This window comes from Notamacropus eugenii, chromosome 5 (assembly GCF_028372415.1).
Source record: "Notamacropus eugenii isolate mMacEug1 chromosome 5, mMacEug1.pri_v2, whole genome shotgun sequence".
Taxonomy (NCBI): domain Eukaryota; kingdom Metazoa; phylum Chordata; class Mammalia; order Diprotodontia; family Macropodidae; genus Notamacropus; species Notamacropus eugenii.
The window spans coordinates 280,165,189-280,187,967 of record NC_092876.1 but is presented as its reverse complement, the minus strand read 5'-3'; the positions used below and the strand labels follow the sequence as shown (position 1 = coordinate 280,187,967).

General features: G+C 48.2%; 1 protein-coding gene across 20 annotated transcripts in view; it reads left to right on the top strand.

The window, feature by feature from the left end:
* PHLDB1 (pleckstrin homology like domain family B member 1) overlaps positions 1 to 22,779 on the top strand; it is a 65,840-nt gene that overhangs the window by 18,170 nt on the left and 24,891 nt on the right. For 11 of the 20 annotated variants that reach the window (XM_072613044.1, XM_072613042.1, XM_072613038.1 and 8 more), the window contains 7 exons: positions 2,495 to 2,620; positions 4,499 to 5,847; positions 10,151 to 10,432; positions 11,069 to 11,209; positions 11,304 to 11,441; positions 14,638 to 14,766; positions 15,230 to 15,385. In XM_072613044.1, coding sequence (XP_072469145.1) covers positions 2,495 to 2,620; positions 4,499 to 5,847; positions 10,151 to 10,432; positions 11,069 to 11,209; positions 11,304 to 11,441; positions 14,638 to 14,766; positions 15,230 to 15,385 — 2,321 coding nt within the window. The remainder of the gene's footprint in view (positions 1 to 2,494; positions 2,621 to 4,498; positions 5,848 to 10,150; positions 10,433 to 11,068; positions 11,210 to 11,303; positions 11,442 to 14,637; positions 14,767 to 15,229; positions 15,386 to 22,779) is intronic. The other 9 variants (XM_072613056.1, XM_072613055.1, XM_072613052.1 and 6 more) reach the window with 3 other exon arrangements.

Below are 22,779 nucleotides of genomic sequence, written 5' to 3'. Positions count from 1 at the left end.
ACCCCCTCTGCTGGAGGGAGGAGGGAGGGAGGGAGTGGGTGGGATCCAATCGTGGGGGTCCCACCCTGTCTGCCTACTCCTTGGGTGGGCTGGGGAGGCTAAGGAGCCATCAATATCTACCCTTTCTAACCCCTCGCCACCAGGACACTGTACCGTTTTCTAAGCACCCCTTTTCCCTCCTTTCTTGGGGTTAGGCAGTTCATTTGGAACTTGGGCCAGTTATTAAGAGCCGCTCATTAGTTAACTTGTTGTATAGCTGTAAAGTGTGTGAGGGGGGGCAGGGGGTGGGGCAAGAACTGGATAACTCAAAATAGCTAGGCTTGGTATTAGTACTGATTAGTAAAGTTATGATTATTCTCATACTGGCTCCATGTGACCAGTGGCATGGCTGCCTGTCATTCTTTAGGATTCTTGATTCTAGCATGGCTTGGGAGACCAGGAGAGTTTGGGGCCATACTAGGTTGCCACATTCTGATATTCTCTACCCTAGGGAAGAGGACAGGAAAACCCTTTTGTATATAAGGCAGGTGGTACCATTGTCAGTGGTACTGATCACCCACCACCCTAGGATATTAGGATAAAACTAAAAGCTCCTTCTACAGCTTTTTGCCCATGGCCCTGGCATCCAGACACAGCAGCAGCTACCAGCTCCCTTCCCTGCAGGGCAGAGGGAATTGCCAGGCCAGACACGTGGCCTGAGATGCCCCCTACCCTTGCTGCCTGCCTGAGCAAAACTGTCTCAGCGTCCAAGAATGTGGTTTTCCTTGCCAGCCTCAACTGCATGTTGGCATACAGCTTGGGGTGCCAGGTGGTACCAGGTTAGGCAGACTGGAGGCTGGTGGGGGATGGAGGGATTGTGTGGGCAGAGGAAAGAGTGGGTAGTGGCATCTACACAGACTACTGAGGGTATCCCCTGAACCACCTGTCCTCTCTGCCTCTCCCTACTAGGGTACCTCTCTCAGAAACTTATGTGAATGGGAGCCCACAGGACAGCTGGCACAGTGGTAATGATGGAGGCGGAAAAAGATTTGCTAACTCGTGCCTCGGTTGCCTGCAGGCACACCTGCTTTGGTGCACACTCCTTGGTGCTACATTCCCTGGCTCCTGCTCCGACTCCCTTGACTATGTGGGCAGGACCAGGCTTGCGCTTCTGCCTAGGAATGTGTTAGACTCTGAGGCTGGGGACTGGCTTAGTAAGGGCAGGGTCAAGGGGTCTCAACTTGGGTGACTCCAGTTCAGGGGTTCCTCTATGTCTTCTTGCCCTTGCTACTCTCCTGACAATGCATCTTCTGAACCAAAGCTTAGAGTGTTAGGGCTGGAAGAGACCTTAAGGTCCTTGTTTTGTAGCTGAGGACCTTTGAGGTGAAAGGTCACATAGCCAGTAAATAGCCTAGTTCTAGACTACTTTACCTTCTTCCCTAGTATCCTTGGGTATCAGGATTCTCTCTAATTTAGAAAGAAACCAAGTCTCACTGACATCCTGCCTGGGCCATACTGTCAGTCAAGGGCAGAATTAGAAACAGAGCCTACAGATTTTAGCAGGAGGATCTACTGACTCTTCATTTGTTCCCCCTTCATTCCATCCCTACCCCCTCAAGCTGTAAATGGTCCACTTTCAAACTGTCATCTAGAAGGAAGCATATGAGTACTTATAAGCATGTTTATATGGACATACGTCCCTGTGGCACTGCATGGATCACAAGTGGATTTTAGTTTAGCGTCTGGGAACTTGTGTTTTTAATATTTAAATTTAAATTTAATATTTACTTCATATTTTGATGTCAATATAATTGGATTCTTTTGTAATCCCATTTTATTTTATGCATTTAACAACATTATTCTGAGAAGCGGGCCATAGGTTTCACAAGACTCCCAAAGGGGTCCAGTCACTCACAAAAGGTGAAGAGTCCTGTTCTGGTCCACAAAGCTTATCTTATGTGAACCCCACATCTACTATGTGATGTAGGCAGGGCTAATTTCCCAGCTTTACAGATAAAGAAACTGAGGTTTATAGAGCTGACATGATTTGGTCAAGGCCACAGATTTTTTAAATGGTAGAGCTGGGCCTAGAACTCAGGTCTTCTGCCTGTTAGTCCAGTGCTCCTTTCATGTACTACACAACATGACAGGCATGGATATGTATTTGTGGGGGAGGGGAAGACTCACCTGTATGGGCACAGGTGAAGTTTTGCTCATGAATCTGTTATAGTTGAGGGCATATAAATAAGTGAGGGGCAGCTAGGTGGCACAGCAGATAGGGCACCACAACGCCTAGAGTCAGGAAGACTCATCTTCATGGTTCAAATCTGGCCTCAGACATTTACTAGCTGGGTGACCCTGGGCAAGTCAGGAAAGGTGCAGCAAATACATGAATTTCTGTATGTGTTCTGGGTTCCCAGGACTGACTCTTAGCTTGGAAGTTCACATTGTGGGGGGATGTCAAATAAAGAGAGACATCCCTGGTTCTGAACTCTGGTTTTCTCCTCTTCTACAGGCTGCATGTTGTGCCTGGGTCAATCCACCTTCCTCCGATTTAACCACCCAGCAGAAGCCAAGTGGATGAAAAGCATGATCCCGTCCGGAGGTAGGGGCCCTGGAGCACCTTATACCCCTGCCCTAGGTAGGTACCGCAGAGTAAGGTAGAGCCATGAAGTCTGCCTGGCCTGGCAAAGAGCTAGGGTTAGAGTGACTCCTAGTGTCCACCACTGGGCCCCCTCCCACGCTGAGCACACTTGGAGTGTCCGCACAGGACAAAACAGTGGGTTTGGCTCCCTGTCATCTACTGAGTACCCAGCCAGGCCTCAGAGGCTCTGGGATAGATCCAGGGCAGTGCCAATTGGCTGGTATCAGGTTTTCCTGGGGATCATGTGCCTAGGAGAAAAAAGAGCTTTGCCAGCTTCACTCCCCACAATGTGAATCCAGGCCTGAACCCTTTAGTTATGCCACTGTTGAAATGCCTTGTCTTTACTCTTTCTGGTAGCCTGAGGAGAGGCAGAAGATCAAGGATTATGCCAATCAAATGCCCATAAACTGGCTAGATTGGTTCCTACCTGCTGGCAAGCACTGAAGTTCTCTGCCTCATGCCCTACCCCCGGAGTCCGCTCTGCCAGCCAGTGACTCGGTCCAGCAGCTGGGGCTAGTGTGTGAATTATTGATTTTTGCAGGAGAAGATAGGAATTGCCCATGGGGCCTGGGTCTACCTCCCTAACCCCATCCAGCTAACAGGGTGTGGGGAAAGAGATACTGTTGGCTTTCTTTTTAACTGGACACACACAACCCTTCCATGGTTATTACCTTTAGGAGAAAACTTAATGTTGGAGCCAAGAATAAGTGGGCATAGCTTCCATAACTAGTAAGATTAGGCCTAGGTAGGAGATGTGAGGGAACGTGAATACCAAAGAATAATCTGGGTGGCTAAGGCTGATGCCACATGTGCCTAGGAAAATGCCCACTCCCCTTTGCCTGCTGTTCTGCCCTTGGATCCTTCACTCTACCTTTGGGTTTCCGTGATGGTGGTTTCCAAACTTGTGATAGGGATGACTTCCTTCCCTTTCTGGCCTTCATTAGCACAACTTTTTCTACTTCCCTGGGGATTTATAGGACCAGGTTCCTGGTCTGCATTGTGCTAGAGTTCCTCTCCTTCATTTCCCTGCCCTTCAGCCTCACTGCAGGCCTGTCTGACTGAGGCAGGCAGTGGCTCTAGAGCTGCCAGGGTGGCAGTGGGAGGAGAGGAGGGGCAAGGCAAGACAGGAATGGAGAGCTCCTGTGGCTAGCAGTTTAATGGGGATAATTGGAGCCACAGAGCTGTACCTAGATGTCTGCTTTAGCTTCCAGGAACTGGCCATTAGCACTAGATCCCGCCCCTCTGGCCTCTAAGTGCTCCTGATTGGTTGCAGATGGGGCCACCTCCAGCCTTCCCTTCCTCCTTGATGGGTGGAGGGAGGCAGGTGATTTTTTTTTTCCTCTTTGGGCTCCCCTGAATTGGATGGGGGAAATATTTGATGTTTCCTAGCCTAGGCCTTGCCAGGTTATGCCCCCTTTGGGTGCCTGGCCTAGTTTCCTTGACAGACTCCTCTCATCTCCATAGCACACTGTCAAAAAACCCTTATTGCAGGGAAGGTAAGTGAGGTTGGGGAAACCAAGTCACTGGGAGGTGTTGAGTAAGGATACAGGTTCTAGGACCCAGGAATGCTCAGCATTTAGTCCTCCATGATCTCCACTTCTTGCTGTTCTCTGGGAATTAGGATAGGGCTGGAAAGAACCTTAGACATAATGCAGTTCAACGTTCTCACTTTACAAATGAGGAAACTGAGGCTAGGGCAGGTTACGTCATTTGCCTGAAGTCATAGAAATGGCTAGAATCAAAACCTGGAACCTGGGACTGTTGTATGCTTCGGGAGAGGAAGGGGAAAGTGGATTAGATCGTAGAGACCTGGAACGGGACCCAGTAAGAGATTCAGGCCTGACTTACCACGTGACTCGGTCTGCTCTGTCCTAGCTGAGTCAGAGAGCCTGGTGAATGGGAACCATCCTCCTCAGCCCCCCAGCCGAGGTCATGCTGCTTGCTCCAGCCACAGCTCCCTGGTGAGCTCCATTGAGAAGGACCTACAGGACATCATGGACTCCCTGGTGCTGGAGGAGCCGGGGGCACCTGGCAAGAAGGTGCCTGCAAGCTCCCCGCTCTCCAATGGTGGGCGCTACACTCTCTCACCCCCTATTAGCCCAGGGGCCATGTCTGTGGGCTCCAGCTATGAGAACACCTCTCCCCCTTTTTCTCCTCTCTCCTCACCCGCCAGTAGTGGCAGCTGTGCCAGCCATTCACCTGGAGGGCAGGAACCAAGCCCGGCCATTCCCCCCTTGGTCCCTGCCCGCTCCTCCAGCTACCATCTGGCCTTACAGCCCCCACAGATCCGACCCGGTGGTGCCCGCCCTTCAGAGAGCCCCCGGCTGGGCAGGAAAGGGATCCATGAAGGGCCTTCGAGCCCAGGGCGGCGAGGTCTACTGACTGATAGTCCTGCTGCTACTGTGCTGGCAGAGGCCCGCAAAGCCACCGAGAACCCACGGCTGGGGGTGTCGCTGCCCGTTGTGGCCATCAGCCTTAGCGAATACCCTGACGGCAGTGTGCGAAGCCAGTCCACCAGCATTCCTGGCAGTCCCAAGTTCCAGCCTCCCATCCCTGCCCCTCGGAGCAAGGCCAGCACCCTCCAGGAGCGGCCACCCAGCCCTTTCCGGGAGCTGCCAGGCACTGAGCGAGCAATGACGGCCAGTCCTTCACGCCAGCTGGTGGGCAGAACCTTTTCAGACGGGATGGGGACCCGATCCCTGCAGCCACCAGAGAGTCCTCGCCTGGGCCGGCGGGGAGGTCCGGAGAGCATGCGGGAGCTCCCACCCCTGAGCCCGTCCCTGTCTCGGCGGGCCTCCCCACTCTCACCTATGCCTGCCCGAGCCACTCCGGACCCCAAGTTGACCAGGGAAGTGGCTGAGAGTCCCCGGTCCCGCCGCTGGGCAGCACACGCAGCCTCCTCTGAAGACTTCACCCTCGCCCTGGGTGGGCGGGGCCGTCGGACCAGGAGCCCCTCACCTACCCTTGGAGAGCCGCTGGTGCCTCGGAAGGGCAGCTTTGGCGGCGGCCTGAGCCCAGCCTACAGCCTGGGCTCCCTCACGGGAGCCTCCCCCCGGCAGAGTCCTCGGGCCCAGAGGAAGCTGTCCAGCGGGGAGCTCCGGGTGCCGGCTCTCCGGGAGAGAAAAAACAGTATCACGGAAATCAGCGACAACGAGGACGACCTGCTGGAATACCACCGGCGCCAGAGGCAGGAGCGGCTCCGGGAGCAGGAGATGGAGCGGCTGGTGAGTGAGCCTGGGCGTGCGGTGGGGCGGGGCGCCCCGGGACCGAGCCGGGACCGAGCCGGGACCGAGCCGGGACCGAGCCGGGACCGAGCCCGGGACCGCTGGGTGTCTGAAATGGGGTCTTCCGTTTCTTACATCATCGCAGGTATTCCTAGTAACCTTCCCCCTCCCTCTCTCAGAGAACCATTCCATATAACAATTAGTATTTCTTTTAAAGAGGAAAAAAGTCAGCACAACTGATACACTGAAAAAGTTCAAAAACATGTGCAGTGAATAACGCCTGGATATCTGATGGGGGAAAGACTGGGAGTCATAAGACAGTGATGAGATTTAGACCCAGGTACCCAAGGCAGAGTCAGAAGAGATGGGTTCAGGGCATCCTCATATCTCTTCATGTGAGTCATGCTTGATCTTTATAAATTTGTTAATTCACTTTTGATTTTTTGGTGTGAGGTGGTTGTCTCCCTTTAAATTGTTGTACTTGTGTGTGTTGTTTTCCTGGCTCTGCTTACCGCACTCTGTATCAGTTCATACAAATCTTTCCATGCTTCTCTGTATTCATCACACGCATCATTTTTTAAAAAATATGTAATTTATTTATTTTCAGTTCTTAACATTCACTTCCACAAGAATTTGAATTCAAAATTTTCTCCCCATCTCTCCCCATCCCCCACCCCAGGACAGTATGCACCCCATCCATCCCTTCCTCCAGTCTGTCCTCCCTTCTCTTACTCATCCTTCTTTATCCCCCTTCCCCTCTATTTTCCTGTAGGGCAAAATAGATTTCTATACTCCATTGCCTGTATAGCTTAATTTCCGGTTGCATGCTAAAACAGTTTTTAACATCCATTCTTAAAGGTTTGAGTTCCATATTCTCTCCCTCTCTCCCCACACACCCTCATTGAAAAAACAAGCAATTCAATATAGGTCATACATGTGTAACAATGCAAAGCACTTCCATAATATTTATGCTGTAAAAGACTAACCACATTTCCTTCTGTCCTATCCTGCCCTTCATTTATTCCATTCTCTCCCTTGACCTGTTCTCCCACAATAGACACACATCATTTCTCACAGCACAGTCATATTCCATTAGATTCATATACCACAGTTTGTTTAGCCATTCCCCAATTGATGGACATCTACTTTGTTTCTAATTCTTAGCTATCACATAAAGTGTTGCTCCAAATATTTTGGAATATATGGGGACTTTCTTCTTATCTATGGGATATAAGCCTGGTAGAGAAATCAAAAAGACCTTGGGATATAAGCCTGGTAGAGAAATCAAAAAGACCTTAAAACAATGAGATACTATTACAGATGAGCACCTAAGGTCCAGAGAAGGGATGTGACTTAGCCAAAGTCACACAGCTAGTTAGTGGTAGACACACAATTAGAACTCATTTCTCCTGACTTCTGGTCCAGTATTCCCTCTATTTAAAGCCTATTGCCTTCCTTTGTTTTCCTTCTAACTACGCCAGCATGAATGCCATTTTAATGAGATTGGTGAGGATCTTTGGAAACTTGGTAGTCAGGAGACCTGAGTTCGTATCTTTCCTTTGACATCTGATATAACAGTATAACAATATAACTACTAGTAGTAATATCTGACATTTAAATAAATAAATTTAAATAGTACTTTAAGGTTTGCAAAGTACTTCATGTACATTATTTCATTTGAGCCTGTGAGGTAGATTCCATTTTTATCCACAGTTACAAATAAAGAACCTAAAAGCATTGGATCAGTGATGTTAAACTCTCCCTTGCACTAAGGATCCCTGTGGGCTGCATATTGATTTAGTTTTAAAACGTAATATCATCTATATTATTTTACATTTTTATTAATTTTGTTAAATAAGTTCCAGTTATACTTTATTTTGATCTGGGTCTATCCAGGAGTATTGTCTGGGGGCTGTGTGTTTGACACCTCTGGGTCAGATGACTTATCCAGGGTCAAAGAGTTATCTGTACTCACAGTTATAAAGAACTTTATGATTTCGGAATATTACTAGCCACGTGGCCATCAGCAAGATGGCCTCAAGGTGTAATAATAAAGTAATGGCCGCCATGAGGGTTATCATGAGGAAAGCACTTTAAACCTTAAAGTACTATTGAAATGAGATATTATTATTATTGTTAACATCATCATTGAGGAGTAGTAAGGGAGGACCTCTCAGAGTCCAGGCGCCTCTCCTTTCTTCTCCTCCCTTAGGGTTCCCCTCCCCTTCTATGGCAAGAAGGGGACTTAGGTGATGAGCCAGTTGTCCGGGCAGAGAATGCTCTGCCAAAGTGATAACGGGACCGATGAAGGGCTTTGTGGAGCAGTGATTGATACACTTCTCTCTCTGTCCCCAGCTAACCTCTCATCCCGCAATCCAGCCCATTGCCCGGGACCACACTGGGATCAGAGACTTCTAAGTCTTGTAGCTCTCCTGGCCAGATGATCTGAGAAGGGAGCTTGCTTAGAGAGTAGAGGGTACTCTTGGCCAGGCCAGGCCCCTAAGGCCAGGTCTATATGTCTCTCTCCCCGTGTGGAGGACTCTGGGGGATGGGAAAAGCCTCTGGGCAGCTGTCTCTGAGCTGGCATCTGAGCTGGGTGGGGGCCTGGGATTCCCAGGATAGCTCAGGGAAAGGGAGGGCTGAGGGAAAGCTGGGAGAACATGAAGGAGGAAGGGCAGATTCTCTTTATCATCCTTCCCACCCTCACTATTTTTGTTCAGATCTGGGAAAGAATCCCCCTCTCCCGAGGAGAGGCTTGCCTAAGTTTTTCTTGGTAGCCTAGACTAGATCCTGGGATGTCCCTGTCTTGGGAGAATAATAGTCAGTGTGGGTTATGGAACTGAGTAGTGGGTCCAGTTCTCTTTTCCCCTACTTCCCTCATGGCAAAGGCCCTGACCTGCCCCAACCTGCCACTTTAAGGCTTGGAAACTGCCTGCCCCTCCCATCTCTGTAGCAGCTGCTTATCTGTGTCCTGAGGCAAGGGGAGGAGAAAGAGAGCCCGGCCTCCTGGGGTGGCGGGACGTGGGTTCCGGGTCTTTTTGGCCATGGAACTGGGCAAAGAACAGGAGGGAGGTCAGGTGAGATATTTGTCTGGGCTGGTGGGAGATGAAGGGGGAACAGAGCTTTCGGGGTTCAGAGGAAGCAAAGCACTTTGACAGGGCCAGGGGTTCTTTTGGGGGTGAGAGTGGGACTCAGTCTCTTGCTTGGGGGGAATGCCATGGTGTACATGGGTATCTTAGGAGCATGATTTGGCCCTTAACCCTTGCTGAGGAGAGATGGTACCTATATCCTGGTGACTGGGATGGTACTAAGGGGCCAAGGATAGAGGGTCAGGCCATGATACTATGACCTACAAGACCTAGGCCTGGGAACAGCTTCAAGAAAGGGATTGGGAGTTAGCCCTACCCATTGGCATGGTGCCCAAGGCTCATGTTGATTTGGGGCTAAGATAAGAAAGAGAAGACAAAGCTGTATCCCTACCTTTATGTGTTTTGTATATCTCTTGGTCTATGCACATGTACCTGTCTGTGTGTCTCTGTATTTTACACATGTTACTGTTAGCATGTCCGAGTGTCCCATTGGGGTGCAGAACGAAAAGTGAAAGGAAACCAGGGTAAGGGTGGGGAGGGATGACTGCCCATGTGGACAGGCAGAAGGAGGTGCCTTTAGCTACTCAGCCTATGTTAGGGTGCAGTCCTTCCTTTCTCCTTTCCCATTCTCCCAGGAGTTTTTGGAGGTAGAACCTGATGAGGGAAGGACCAAGGACCCTAAGACACAGACCAGATTTAGAACACGGTATCCTAGGCAGTGCTAGAAGAGTTAACCATCCCTTGCTCCTTCATGGGATTGTGTGTTAGCCTTCCCCATTGGCATGAGAGTGGTTGCGAAGTAGTCAGAGTGGATAGAGTTCTGGATTTAGGTTGAGAAGACTGGGAGGATTTAGCTGTAAGCCTGTCCTCTGGACCTCTCCACCCCCTGCCTAGAGTGTGGATCCAGCTTTGGGGAGGGTCATAGGAACTCTCCATCAGTGGAGAGCTGGAAGGGACCCTGGAGGCAACCTAGTTCCACCCCCTCATTTACAGATGAGGAAACTGAGACCCAGACGGTTGAGGTGGCTTGCAAGGCCACACACACTTCTGTGGTGGTTGGCCTCAGAGGAGAGAAGGACTAGATGGCACCTGAGGTTTCACCCAATCCCAGATGCTCCAACCCAAGCTTTCTCATTGTTTGGGAGGTGGAAGTCACAGTCAGGTTTGGAGACGGGTGGGCTGTGCTGTTAGTCTTCGTTGCTCTCTCCCCCTAGGAACGCCAGCGTCTAGAGACCATCCTGAACTTGTGTGCTGAGTACAGTCGGGCTGATGGGGGCTCTGAGGTAGGGGAGCTGCCCAGCATCGGCGAAGCTGCCATGGCCTTGGCCCTAGCAGGCAGAAGGCCCTCCAGGAGCCTGCCTGGGGCAACTGGGACCTCCGGACGGGGCCCTGAGGAGCCCACTGGGGCCACCCAGAGGCTCTGGGAGAGTATGGAGCGCTCTGATGAGGAGAATCTCAAGGAGGAGTGTAGCAGTACTGAGAGCACCCAGCAAGAGGTGAGGGTCCCAGGTCTGGGGTCAGAGGCAGTGCAGGACAGAGAGGGAATCTGGGGATGTCCAGACAAGAAATAGCATGGGAGGTGATGGGAAGGAGTCAAGGAAGGGAGGAGATTTGGGGAATGGAGTTTGGAATGGGGGGTAGTTCCCAGGGCTGGAGACAAGAAAAGGACAGGCCTGGAGATGGGAAATTAGATTCTACAAAGTAGGGAGGGGCTTTGGGATGAGGTAGTGTGATAGGGTTGAGAAGTGGGGTTGGGGATGATTCATTGTAAGGAAAAAGGAGGCTGGAGATGAGGGCTGGGATACTGGGAGGAGGAGAAGGGAGATGAGATGAGGAGGAGGGTGGAGAAGTGGCTTGGGGGATAGGTTTCCAGGTTTCATAGACCATAAACTTTTTATGACCCCCTCCCCCAACTTTGGCCTTGAGGCCCCACCTAGGCTTGGCATTTCTACTATAAATCATTACTCACTTTAAATGAGTCAGCTTTTTCTGTGGGGTCCCTTGGGTGGGGAAATAGGAGGAGGGTGGTGCAGATGACTATTTTCTCCTCACCGTCTTCCAGTCTGACACTCCAGAGGAGGCCCAAGGTTTGGCCCAGTCCCTCTAAGTGTTACAGCTTCTCTGTTCTGCAGCATGAAGATGCTCCAGGCTCCAAGCTCCAGGGTGAGGTGTTGGCCCTGGAGGAGGAGCGGGCAAAGGCACTTGGGCGTGTGGAGCAACTCAAGGGCAGAGTAAAGGAGCTGGAACACCAACTGCAGGAATCGGCAAGAGAGGTGAGTGCGCGTACAGAACAGACTGGTGGCCTTTGAAAGGACTCGCCACCCTCCTGCCCCCCGTTGTGACACAGACCCCGGACTGTGCCCACAGGCTGAGATGGAACGAGCCCTGCTTCAGGGGGAACGGGAGGCAGAGCGGGCACTGCTGCAGAAGGAGCAGAAGGCTGTGGACCAGGTGCAGGAGAAGATGCTGGTGCTGGAGGCGGGCATGCAGAAGGAGAGGGACAAGGTAACCCGCCAGTCAGCACCTCAGCTGCTTCTGAGGCACTCACTGCCTGTGAGAAGTGGAAATGGTGTCGCTATCACCCTGTCTACTGGGGATGGGGCTTCTCTATGCCACCCTCATAAGTCATGGAGCCTTGTCCCTGTGGGGGATGCCAGCTTGGGCAGGGGCACTGTCAGGGTGCTGGGCTGGTATCTGGGCCTCTCCTCTCTCTAGGTCTCTCTCTGCTGCCTCTGGGTGTCAGGGATTTTGCCAATGCCGGCTTCCCCTGGGCACTTAATAAGTACCTGGGCTTATCCTTTGCAAAGGTCTAGAGACCCCTTTTCGGTAAGGGAAACACCAGTGGAACAGAGGAGTAATTTGGTTTTCGATGTCCCCCCTCGGTTGGCTGAAATTCTGTATGACCCAGCCCTAGTGCCTAGTGCCCTAGTGGACAAAGCCCTATTCATGTCCACACCTGGGTAATATGGACCCAGCTCTCAGAAAATGACCAACCCATGTTGCCTCCTTGGCCCCTGTCCTTTTGTGTCCCCACTATACCCTGGTGCCTGTCCTCTGGAATAGGCAGTTTTCCCCATCCCAGATAGTCCCAGCTTTCTGCCCCTGAACTTTTCAGATCTTGTGCCAGCCTGCAGGGCCACTCCGTCTCACAGGTGCCATGCCAGCTGAGCCTGAAGAGCCCAACATCGTGCCAAGGGCTCTGAAGTGAAGAGGGGGCATTTGTTTCTGGATCTGACATTATTTTTATGAGGATCTTTACCCCTCCTGGAATTTTTGCAAGTCTTTTTCCTCTTCCTCTCCTTATTTGAGAAACTTTTTTCCTTTGATTATTTTTTTCTTTTTGGAGCATTGGGCTCTGGGTCCCCCAAACCACACTCCCAAAGTCTGTGCCAGATTAATCCCATGCTTGCCAGCCAGGCCTGCACTAACACCTTCTCTAATAATTGTCATGGGCCCTCCACAGGCCCTCCGCATGCCGTCCTAACTGCCATTGCTGCCCTAGGTAGGAGTTTTGTCCACTGCCCCTAGGGCAGCTTCCTGGCTTTGCCCATTTCTGCACTAACTCCATGGGCACCTGTGTGCCCCTGACCTCTCCCCTCTAATTCTGTTTCCTTCTCTTCTTGGCGTGGGACCCCGGAGCCCCTAATCAGAAAAGGGAACAAGGGGTGGAAAGTATAACTCAGATGCTCTTCTGTGGGGCACCGAGGAGGTATAGTGTGGGGGGATGTACCTATAGAAGGGCCTTGAAGTAAACTACATCTTAGCCTAATCACCATCAGGAACTCCGAGGTACCTAAGGGCTTATTCTGCAGAGAACTGTGCCAGGCACTGTGTATGTGGAGGAAATGCAAAGTTTGGAGAAGACTCCATTTGTGCCTTTATGGAACTGACAGTTGAGTGGGGGGTAGTGGGAAATATGGAACAAACAGAAATAAGTGGGATATATATCATTACATGATCTCAGCATTAGAGATGCAAAACAATATGGACCAACCGGGGATCAGGGAGAACAGGGAAATCTGTTAGCAGTGGTAGTCAAGAGCAGTGAGAATTGTTCCGGAGGGAGGAGAAACAATCAGCCCACCCCAGACTGACCATGTTCCGAGGACGGGCAGAGAGTCACCTGCCATCCTGGTAATGGTTTTTCCCTAATCCAGAGGCACTGAGCCTTTCTGGCATCATGGATCCCTTGGAAGGACCATGATTTTAAATGCAGGAAAGCTACCAAAACACTAAACTCCAAGTTCACGGCCCCTAGATTAAGAATCCCAGCACTAGACCCTCTTTTTGGTGCCATGCCCAGAACTGGGCATTTAAGCCATTAGGGCAAAGAGCAAGTCCCCAAGGATGGAGCTGGGGAGGCAGATGCTCTAGAAAAGTTGGTACCCAACTTGAGCCACAGAGAACATTAAAAGACTAAGCCCCAAAGAGAGGGCAAACTGTGCCCCAAGAGCTTGTAGGCAGGGGAGGACAGTGCTTCCTGGGAGGAGGAGGAGGAGGAGCTGTGTGCCCCAAGCCTCCTTGGCAGCCTTGAGCCTACATTCCAAGCTTTGATTTATTTGGCATTTCAGACTTAAAGCTGGTACTACTTAGGATTTAATGTCCAGCCTCTTAGAAAGGTTCTGTTGGGTCTCCACCTGACTTGCCTTCTACCTGGGATTATTCAGAGGGTCTTTTCAGCCATGCAGGGGCTGGCTGATTAGCCTTAATGAACTCTTTTCTTCCAACCCAGGCTCCCAGGCTTGGGAGTCAATAATAACGGTTTCTCCTCTGCCCATCCTTTCCCATGGGGTGACTCACCAACTCCTCCCCTCTTTTCCCACCCCCACCCCTAAAGGTGTCATCTCTCCCCAGACTGAGCCATCCACCCTCCTCCCCTTACCCATTCCTGGGGCTCTGATTACCATGGCGACGGTCACACTAATTGTAGTCCTCAGCCCAGCCCATGGTTCAGACCTCAGATGCCAGCATCTCTCTACATCCTGGGTGGGAGGGAAAAGAAGGCTGAGGAGGGGTGGGTGTGGGAGGGTGGAGAGAGGAGAGGGTGCTGGGGTCCCCTCCTCTGTGTCAGCTGCTGCATTAATATCCTCAGCTTCCCCTCCCCCTCCACACATACAGCCACTAATTTCAGCCCCTTTTCCAGGTTAGACTTTGGTCTCTGGGTACTGGTGGGTGGGAAGGTGGGAGGGAACCCAAATCTCCTCATTTGTAATATGGAACAAACCATGGCCCCAGCTGGTTTGGCAGAAAAACCAACCTGTTGGCATCAACATAGGACCCACAAAATTTTCCAATTCTGGGAACCTCCTGAGACCAAAGCCTAAGTCCCTTCTTTCTCCACTCCTCTACATTCCTTTTTCTGCCCTGATCCACAATTCCCCACCTTTTCCCTTCTCATCATTTTTTCTCTGCCCTGGTCCCCACCTGGACTCTCCTTATCTCCTTCCCTTCTTCTTTATTTCTCTTTCCTCCTTCTTCCTCGCTCCTCTTTCCATCCTTTCATCTTTCTTTTTCTCTGTCATCCCATCTCCCTTCTTTCTCTTTCCCTCCCTCCCATCCTCCTCCTCTCTTTCTCCACTTCCCTCCCCTCATCTGCCCCTTTCCTTTTCCCATCCCCAGTCGCATGGCATGGAGTTAGAAGTGTGTGTTCTGTTTCTCCCCTTTTTGTGTTGTGTACCCCTTCCCCCCCACCTCCCTCCAGGAGAGGGTGGAGCTGGCCGTGGGACGGAGTGAACTGGAGGCCCGCCAGGCGCTGTATGACGAGCTCAAGACCCAGCTCGATAACTGCCCCGAGTCTGTTCGGGAACAGTTACAGGAGCAGCTGAGAAGGGTCAGTTTCACAAACCACTAGCCCCTATCCTGACTCCCCTGCCATGGTCTTGGAGCTGCCCCCAGGGACCGTCCCTCAAGCAGAGAAGAGAGCAGAGTGGACGTTGCCATTGGGCAGGATGGCAGTACATCGGATGAGCCTCCCTTCGAGGGCTCTGCAGAGGAGGGGGCACGGAATTGGCCCCTTTATACAGTTATGTTTTTTTGTACTTCCTGCCACCTTTGGCATGGGCTCCAAGATGCCCTTTTGGTACCAAACAAAGGGGCATGAGGGTAGAGCTGTGCCCAGGGGAGGGTGGGTGGAGTGTTTTTTCCTCCCCAATCCCAGAAACATCTTGCTACATAGAACACCTGTTTGTGGCCCTTGTATTTCTGCCTCCCTGGCAGTCTGGCCCACTAGGCCCCAGACTGGCACAGTGGATGACGACTGAGTCCCAACCTCTTCACAACCATTGTTATCAAAGGAAGCAGAGGCTCTGGAGACAGAGACGAAACTCTTTGAAGACCTGGAATTCCAGCAGCTGGAGAAGGAAAGCCGCTTGGAGGAGGAGCGGGAACTGGCTAGCCAGGGACTGCTCCACAGCAGGGCAGAGCTGCATCGGAGCATTGCCAAGAGAAAGGTGGGACCCCCACAATCCCCCCCCCCCCGCTTCCCAACTTGAAACCCTTTTCCCCAGGGCCCCTGCCTTCTCAGGGAGAAATCAAGTCAGCCTCTGCCCTGTCTGAGCTTTTAGTGGATGTGGAGCCCTGCCCTGGGCAAATGGATTGAGAGTGGGCAGAGAGCCAGTCAGTGAACATTTATTAAGCACTTACTGTATATGAGGCATATGCTAAATTCTAGGGATACCAAGGAAGGGAAAAACATGGTCCCTGTCCTAAAGGAGCTCACATTCTAATAGAGAAGACTATGTAAGGAACTAGGCACGTATTAGATGCACACATACTAAGTAGATGGCAAGTCATCCAAAAGGAGGAGATGTGAGGAGCTATAGGGCATAGAAAGACCTTGTGGAGAGTGTGAAGTTTGAGCAGAGTCTTGGAAGAAGTCAGAGAAACCAAGAGGTGGGAGTGAGGGGGCAGCTGATGCAAAGGTATGGAGAGAGGAGCTGCAGGTAGGCCAGTGAACTCTGGAATGTGTAGAGGGGACTGAGGCATGAGAATAATGCAAAGGTGAAAAGGGGTCAGTTTGTGAAGGGCATTACATGCCAAACAGAAGAGTTTTATTTAACTCTGGAGGTCATGGAGGACTGCTGGAGCTCTGAGCAGGAAGTCAATCCTCCCACTTAGAAGAGTCACCTTGGCCCCCGATGGAACGATGGATCTGTTCAGGGAGAGATTTATGATGAGGAGACTGGTTAGAAGGCTGTTGCCAGAGGCCAGGTGAGAGGGGGTGAGGCCAGAGCTAGGGGGTGACTGTGTAAGGAGAGCAAAGGGACCATGAATAAGATATTGTGAAGGTAGAAATGATGAGCTTTGGCATCAGATTAGATAGGAGGGCTGAGAGGGAGGAGTTGAGGATGACGAACCTGGGTGACTGGGAAGATTGTGATGCCCAGTACTAGCCGATCTAGAAAAGGAAGTGTTTAGGGCGAAATGAATTTTGTTTTGGACATTTTAACTTTGAAGTGCCTTTGGGGCATCCAGTTCAAGATGTCCAAGAGGTGATTGGTGATGTATGACTGGAGTTGAGGAGAGAGACTAGGGCTGGGAAAAAGTCTGGTCGTTCTCTCTCAGTCTAGTGGGAGACAAGGCACAAACACTGAGAGACCTAAGCAGCAATAGGCAGCCGAGGAAGACCTAAGCGCTTCCATGGTATAAAGTAATGGAGAAAGCTAGGTCAGGGGATAGAGGGAAAGAGGTGGTGCTTATTTATTCTTCATTTTCAGAGGATCAAAGATTCTGTCTCAGTTCTTATGTTGCCCTTGAAAGGAGGTTAATCTAGAGAAAGCTTCTTAAGAAAAGTTGTTCATGTTCATGTGCTACATGAACCCATGGACACAGTCTTTGGAGTTTTCTTGGCAAAGATACTGGAGTGATTTGCCATTTCCTTGACTGGTGTGTCCCCATTTTACAAATGAAAAGCTGAGCCAAACAGGGTTAAGTGACTTGTCCAGCTAAGGTCATATAGCTAGTAAGACTCTGAAGTCAAATTTGAATGCTGATCTTCCTGGCTCCAAGCTCAGGGCACTATCCATTGCACCACCAAGCAGCCCCTCCAAGTAGAGATGAAGGCTGAACAAGACTTTGCAGGAGGTGAGAGCTGTGACTTGGTGGAGAGGCAGTAGAAAGAGCATGACCTGGGCTGAGAGAAAAAGAGCTGTATATGAGAAGGGAGCAGATTTGCTGAGCAAGAAGGTGAGGGAATTACGCAAAGGAGAACCGTGACGTAGAAGAGGTGGGCAGGAAGGACCTTGCAGCTCAGCAGGCAAGTTTGGGAATGACTGGGAGTGATCTGGCTGTCCCCTTTTCTCTGATTTCTTCCTTGTGAACTCCCTGTGATTTCAGTTCATCTTCCCGTCTTCAGAGTTTGCTTAAGGAGGGAAAGTTGGAAGTACGCAGTAGGTAAACTCAGAGGCAGCTAAGTGGTGTAGCGGCTAGTGTCAGGAATACCTGAATTCAAATTCTGCCCCATCTACTTACTAGCTGTGTGACCCTGGCCAAGTCCCTTGTCCTCTCTCAGCCTCAGGTTTTTCATCTGTAAAGTGAGGATGATAATAACACCTACCTCACAGGGTTGTTGGGGCAGCTAGGCAGCACGGTAAGTAGAATGCCAGGCCTGGAGTCAGGAAGACTTGTCTTCCCGAATTCAAATCTGGCCTCAGACACTTACTCGCTGTGTGACCCTGGGTAAGTCATTTAATCCCATTTGCCTCAGTTTCTTCATCTGTAAAATGAGCTGAAAAGGAAAAGGCAAACCACTCTTGTATCTCTGCCAAGAAAACCCCAAACGGGGTCATGAAGAGTCAGACAACTGAAATGACTGAACAGCAACAACAAAGGTTGTCATGAAGATAGAGTGAGATAATAGATATAAACCTTTTTCAAATATTAAATGTTATCATCATCATTATTATCAGCCAGTCCTCTAGATTTGCCTTAGCCCTGTACAGTTCTGATGCCCAGTGGGGAGAGCCACAAACTCAGTCAAACCTCATGAATGAGGCTTAGGAGCATGGTTTGTCCATTTCATGATCTCACACTAGTTGGGAAGTTTTGTGTCTCTAACCATCTTTCAATGGCTCCATGATCCCATTGGAAAGCGTGCCCTTTTTGACTATATAGGTCACAACTCATGAGCAGCTTTTCATCCTTGGTGATGCATGTCCACCTCTTTCCATGAAGGACCTCCCCAACATGGAGGAGGCCTTCCTCCCTCTTTTCCAAATACTTTGTGGATACTAGTACAACATCCGCTCTTCTCTACTTGTTTTGTCCTTAGTGGTATCATTTGTACCATTTCTTGTGTGTGAGTCATCTCTGACTCTAATCCACAGCCAACCTCCCACAGCCAACTTCTTGGCCCCTCCCCTCACATTTAGTTCCTGCAATTTTGATTCTTCTGACATCCATGTGTTATCTTTACAGTGCTACGTGGTGGCATCAAAAACATATCTTTTTAAACTCTGTTACTCTCCTAGTGATGAATAGAATCCTTCATTTTTGAAGAGGACCTTGGCCTCAAGGAGGTGATGCCATGACATGCAAATGAATTGGGTTTAGTGAGGGAGGACTGTGCAAAGTCACCAGCCTCGTTTTCTCCTCCATCTGAGTCCAATGGCTAGATGTGGATCAGGAAGACTGGAGATGGCCCTGGATACTAGGGGATACCTTGGTCTTTTTAAGCTAAGGTCTTTAAACAGATCTCAGTTTGACTGAGGCAACATCCATTCAGTGATTAAGACTAGGTAAGAAATGAGGTAGAGAACGGCCTCTTTTACCTTGTCAAAATAATGGTGATGATGTTTAAAAAGATGAGCTTTTCTTTCATGGAGCAGCTTGGGATTAGTGAAAAAGCTGCAGTTTCCTAAATGGTAGGTGGGTAGATTGCTATGCCTGGGGTCAGACAGATTCCATCTTCATGAGTTCAAATCTGGCCTCAGACACTTACTCGCTATGTGACCTTGGGCAAGTTATTTAACCCTATTTGTTGCAGTTTCCTGATCTGTAAAATGGGGATACACTGGAGAAGGAAAAAGCAAACCACTCCAGTATCTGTGCCCAAAAAACCCCAAATGGGGTCATAAAGAGTCAGACATGAATGAAAAAATGTTATTCACCCCTATTTCCTATTCCTTTTCAATTCTGGGCCCTGTTCATTGTCTATCTGTGCATGTGACCACACACACACACACACACACACACACACACACACACACACACACACACACACACACACATACACACAAGACTCACTGGGGTTTGCATCCAACCATTTGTCATAGTCTGGGCAATGGCCATTCTTCATCCATTTGGTTTTTTCTCTGTGGATTGCTAAGGTTGCTCTCTTTTAAGTGACTCTGAATATTTCCGAGGAGTTTTGGAGTGGTCTAGCACTTGATGCAGTCACTTTCATGTCATCTGCAATCAGGAGTGTTTGGAAAACTTCACCATCTTAAGGGAATTAATCTTCCTTTTGGATGACAATACCAGGAGGAATCCTCCCTGACATCAGTGAATGTCTTTGGCAAACAAGTGTCTATCTGGCTTTTTTATTCTTCACTTGATGTTGTTGGATGACTTCTTGTTGAACAAGATTATCTTGATGCTTGCATCTATCATGGAATCAATTGTAGTCATATGCATGGGAGCCCTTGTAGGAAGAGACTCCCCAAGGCTGTGTTTTACTCCACTGAGTTAAATGGTTTTTTGTAATCATCACGCAGTAAACACAAGAAGATCTTGTGTGCTTTCTTTCTCTCAGTCAGCTGTGTTACTACGGAAATGTGCTGTGTTGTAGATGATCATCTATGAAAGCTTGACTGTTCCCTTCTCATGCTTTCACCCAAGGATACCCTTAGTCCACATGTGGACCATTTTCATAAAGATGCTCTAGCAGTGCCAAAGTACTCATTGGAATGGTAGTTTCTGATGTCTTTTCAGTCACCCTTTTTAAAAAAATGAAAACCGATGTTTGTAATCTTTTCCATCCCTTTAGAATCTTCCCTTCTTTGAGATATTTTTTTTTTAATGGGTCCTTGACTATCTTTGCAATGGTAGCCCCTCCAGCATGGATTCCCCAGTATGTGATTTGGTTAGGGATAATCTCTTTCTGATGTCATCTTCTTAGGTGTCATTTTTGCTGCTTCAGATACCATTGATTGAGTACCTACTGCCTCTGCCCTAGGCATGGGATGATGAAAGTGAATTTCTGTAGAAACACTAGCTGACTTGTTGTTCTGTCTTGGCTATAATTTAGTTTGACTGGCTCATGTTCCATTTTTTTCTTAGGATCCTTTCCCTCTCCATTGCCTTTTGTTGTTTATTTGTTTGTTTTTGAAGTGATTCTGTTTTTAATCTTCTGTAATGTTTTGCAAATGAGTTTGTACTCTAAATGTGTTTGCTGTTGGCTGCCCTGTCTCTGCTTGTTAAGTGTTTGCTGGTTAAAGAATTTTTCTAGGTTTCTTTGGTCTTTTTTTGGCAACTTTTTATATTAGTTAAATTTTTCTAACAAATAGTTATAACAAATAGTTATAATAAGAATCAATGTCTTTTCTTTTTCCTATTTTTTAGAGTTAAATTCCTTCTTAATCATTGGCTAATTAGATATCTCCTTTCGCTTGTCCCAATTCAATTCAATTCCCCTGGCATTTATTAATTACCTACTAAGTGCTGGGCACAGTGTTAGGCCCTGAAGGTATAAAAGCATTAAAAAGATTCTGATCTCAAGGAGCTTACCTTCTACTAGGGGAAAACAGCATGAACACATTAAGTAAATGTAAAATACAAGCTTCTTCTGACCCTAAAAGTAAACTAATCTGATTGGAATATAGGTTGATAGCATGAGGGAGAATAATGCGAAATTTAATTAGCTTGGAACCAGATTGTGAAGGGCTTTAAATGTCAAACAAAGCAATTTATCTTTTATCATAGGAGATAATAGGGCTTCTTGAGCAAGATGAGTGGCATGATCAATCACCCTGTCAATAAGCATTTAGTAAGTGCCTACTAAGCGTCAGACTCTATGCCAAGTGTCAGGGATACAAAAAGGTATCAAAAACAGGGTCTGTTTTGTTTTGTTTTTTTTTTACAACAAAGACTAATTTTAATAATAGCTTGAATTGAACAAAAAGGTAAATCTGTCCTTTCATCTCCCCAACCTCCCCTCTCCCCTCCCACAATGACATACCACTAACACATTCCTTTTTTCGAAAATTTATTTATTTATTTTTAGTTTTCAACATTCATTTCCATAAGATTTTGAGTTCCAAATTTTCTCCTCATCTTTCCCCTTTCCCACCCCAAGACACCTTGCATTCTGATTACCCCTTCCCCTAATCTGCCCTCCCTTCCCTTATTCCCATCTCCTCTATGTTCTTGTAGGGCAAGATAGATTTCTGTACCCCATTACCTATATTCCTTATTTCCCAGTTGCATGTAAAAACAATTTTTAACATTTGTTTTTAAACTTTGAGTTCCAACTTCTCTCCCATCCTCCCTCCCCACCCATCCCCACTGAGAAGGCAAGTAATTCAAGATAGGTTATACATGTGTAATTATGTGAAAGACTTTCATGAAAGTCATGTTGTGAAAGACTAACTATATTTCCTTCTGTCCTATCCTGCCCCCCCATTTATTCTATCCTCTCTTTTGACCTTGTCCCTCCCCAAAAGTGTTTACTTCTAATTATCCCTTCCTCCCATTTGCCCTCCCTTCTGTCATTCCCCTCACACACACTCCACTTATCCTCTTCTCCCCTACTTTCCTGTAGTGTAAGATAGATTTTCATACCAAATTGAGTGTGCATGTTAGTCCCTCCTTAAGCCAAATGTGATGAGAGTAAGCTTCACTTTTTCCCTCTCACATCCCCCCTTTTCCCTTCTATTGAAAAAACTTTTTCTTGCCTCTTTTATGAGAGATAATTTGCCCCATTCCATTTCTCCCTTTCTCCTCCCTATATGTTCCTCTCTCACTCCTTGATTTTATTTTTTAGATATCATTCCTTCCAATTCAACTCACCCTGTGCCCTCTGTCTATATGTATATAATCCCTCCAACTACTCAAATATCGAGAAAAGTCTCAAGTTACAAATATTATCTTTCCATGTAGGAATGTAAACAGTTCAACTTTAGTAAGTTCCTTATGGTTTCTCTTTCCTGTTTACCTTTTCATGCTTCTCTTGATTCTTGTGTTTGAAAGTCAGATTTTCTATTCAGCTCTGATCTTTGCATCAAAAATGATTGAAAGTCCTCTATTTCATTGAATGACCATTTTTTCCCCTGAGGTATTATACTCAGTTTTGCTGGGTAAGTGATTTTTGGTTTTAATCCTAGCTCCTTTGACTTCTGGAATATCATATTCCAAGCCCTTCGATCCCTTAATGTAGAAGTTGCTAGATCTTGTGTTATCCTCGTATTTCCACAATACTTGAATTATTTCTTTCTGGCTGCTTGCAATATTTTCTCCTTGACCTGGGAACTCTGGAATTTGGCTACAATATTCATAGGAGTTTTCCTTTTCAGATCTCTTTCAGGTGATTGGTGCATTCTTTCAACATTTCTTTTACTTTCTGGTTCTAGAATATCAGGGCAGTTTTCCTTGATAATTTCATGAAAGATAATGTCTAGGCTCTTTTTTGATCATGGCTTTCAGGTAATCCCATAATTTTTAAATTATCTCTCCTGGATCTATTTTCCAGGTCAGTTGTTTTTCCAATGAGATATTTCACATTGTCTGCTATTTTTTCATTCCTTTGGTTTTATTTGATAATTTCTTGATTTTTCATAAAGTCATTAGCTTCCATCTGTTCCATTCTAATCTTTAAGGAATTATTTTCTTCAGTGAGCTTTTGGATCTC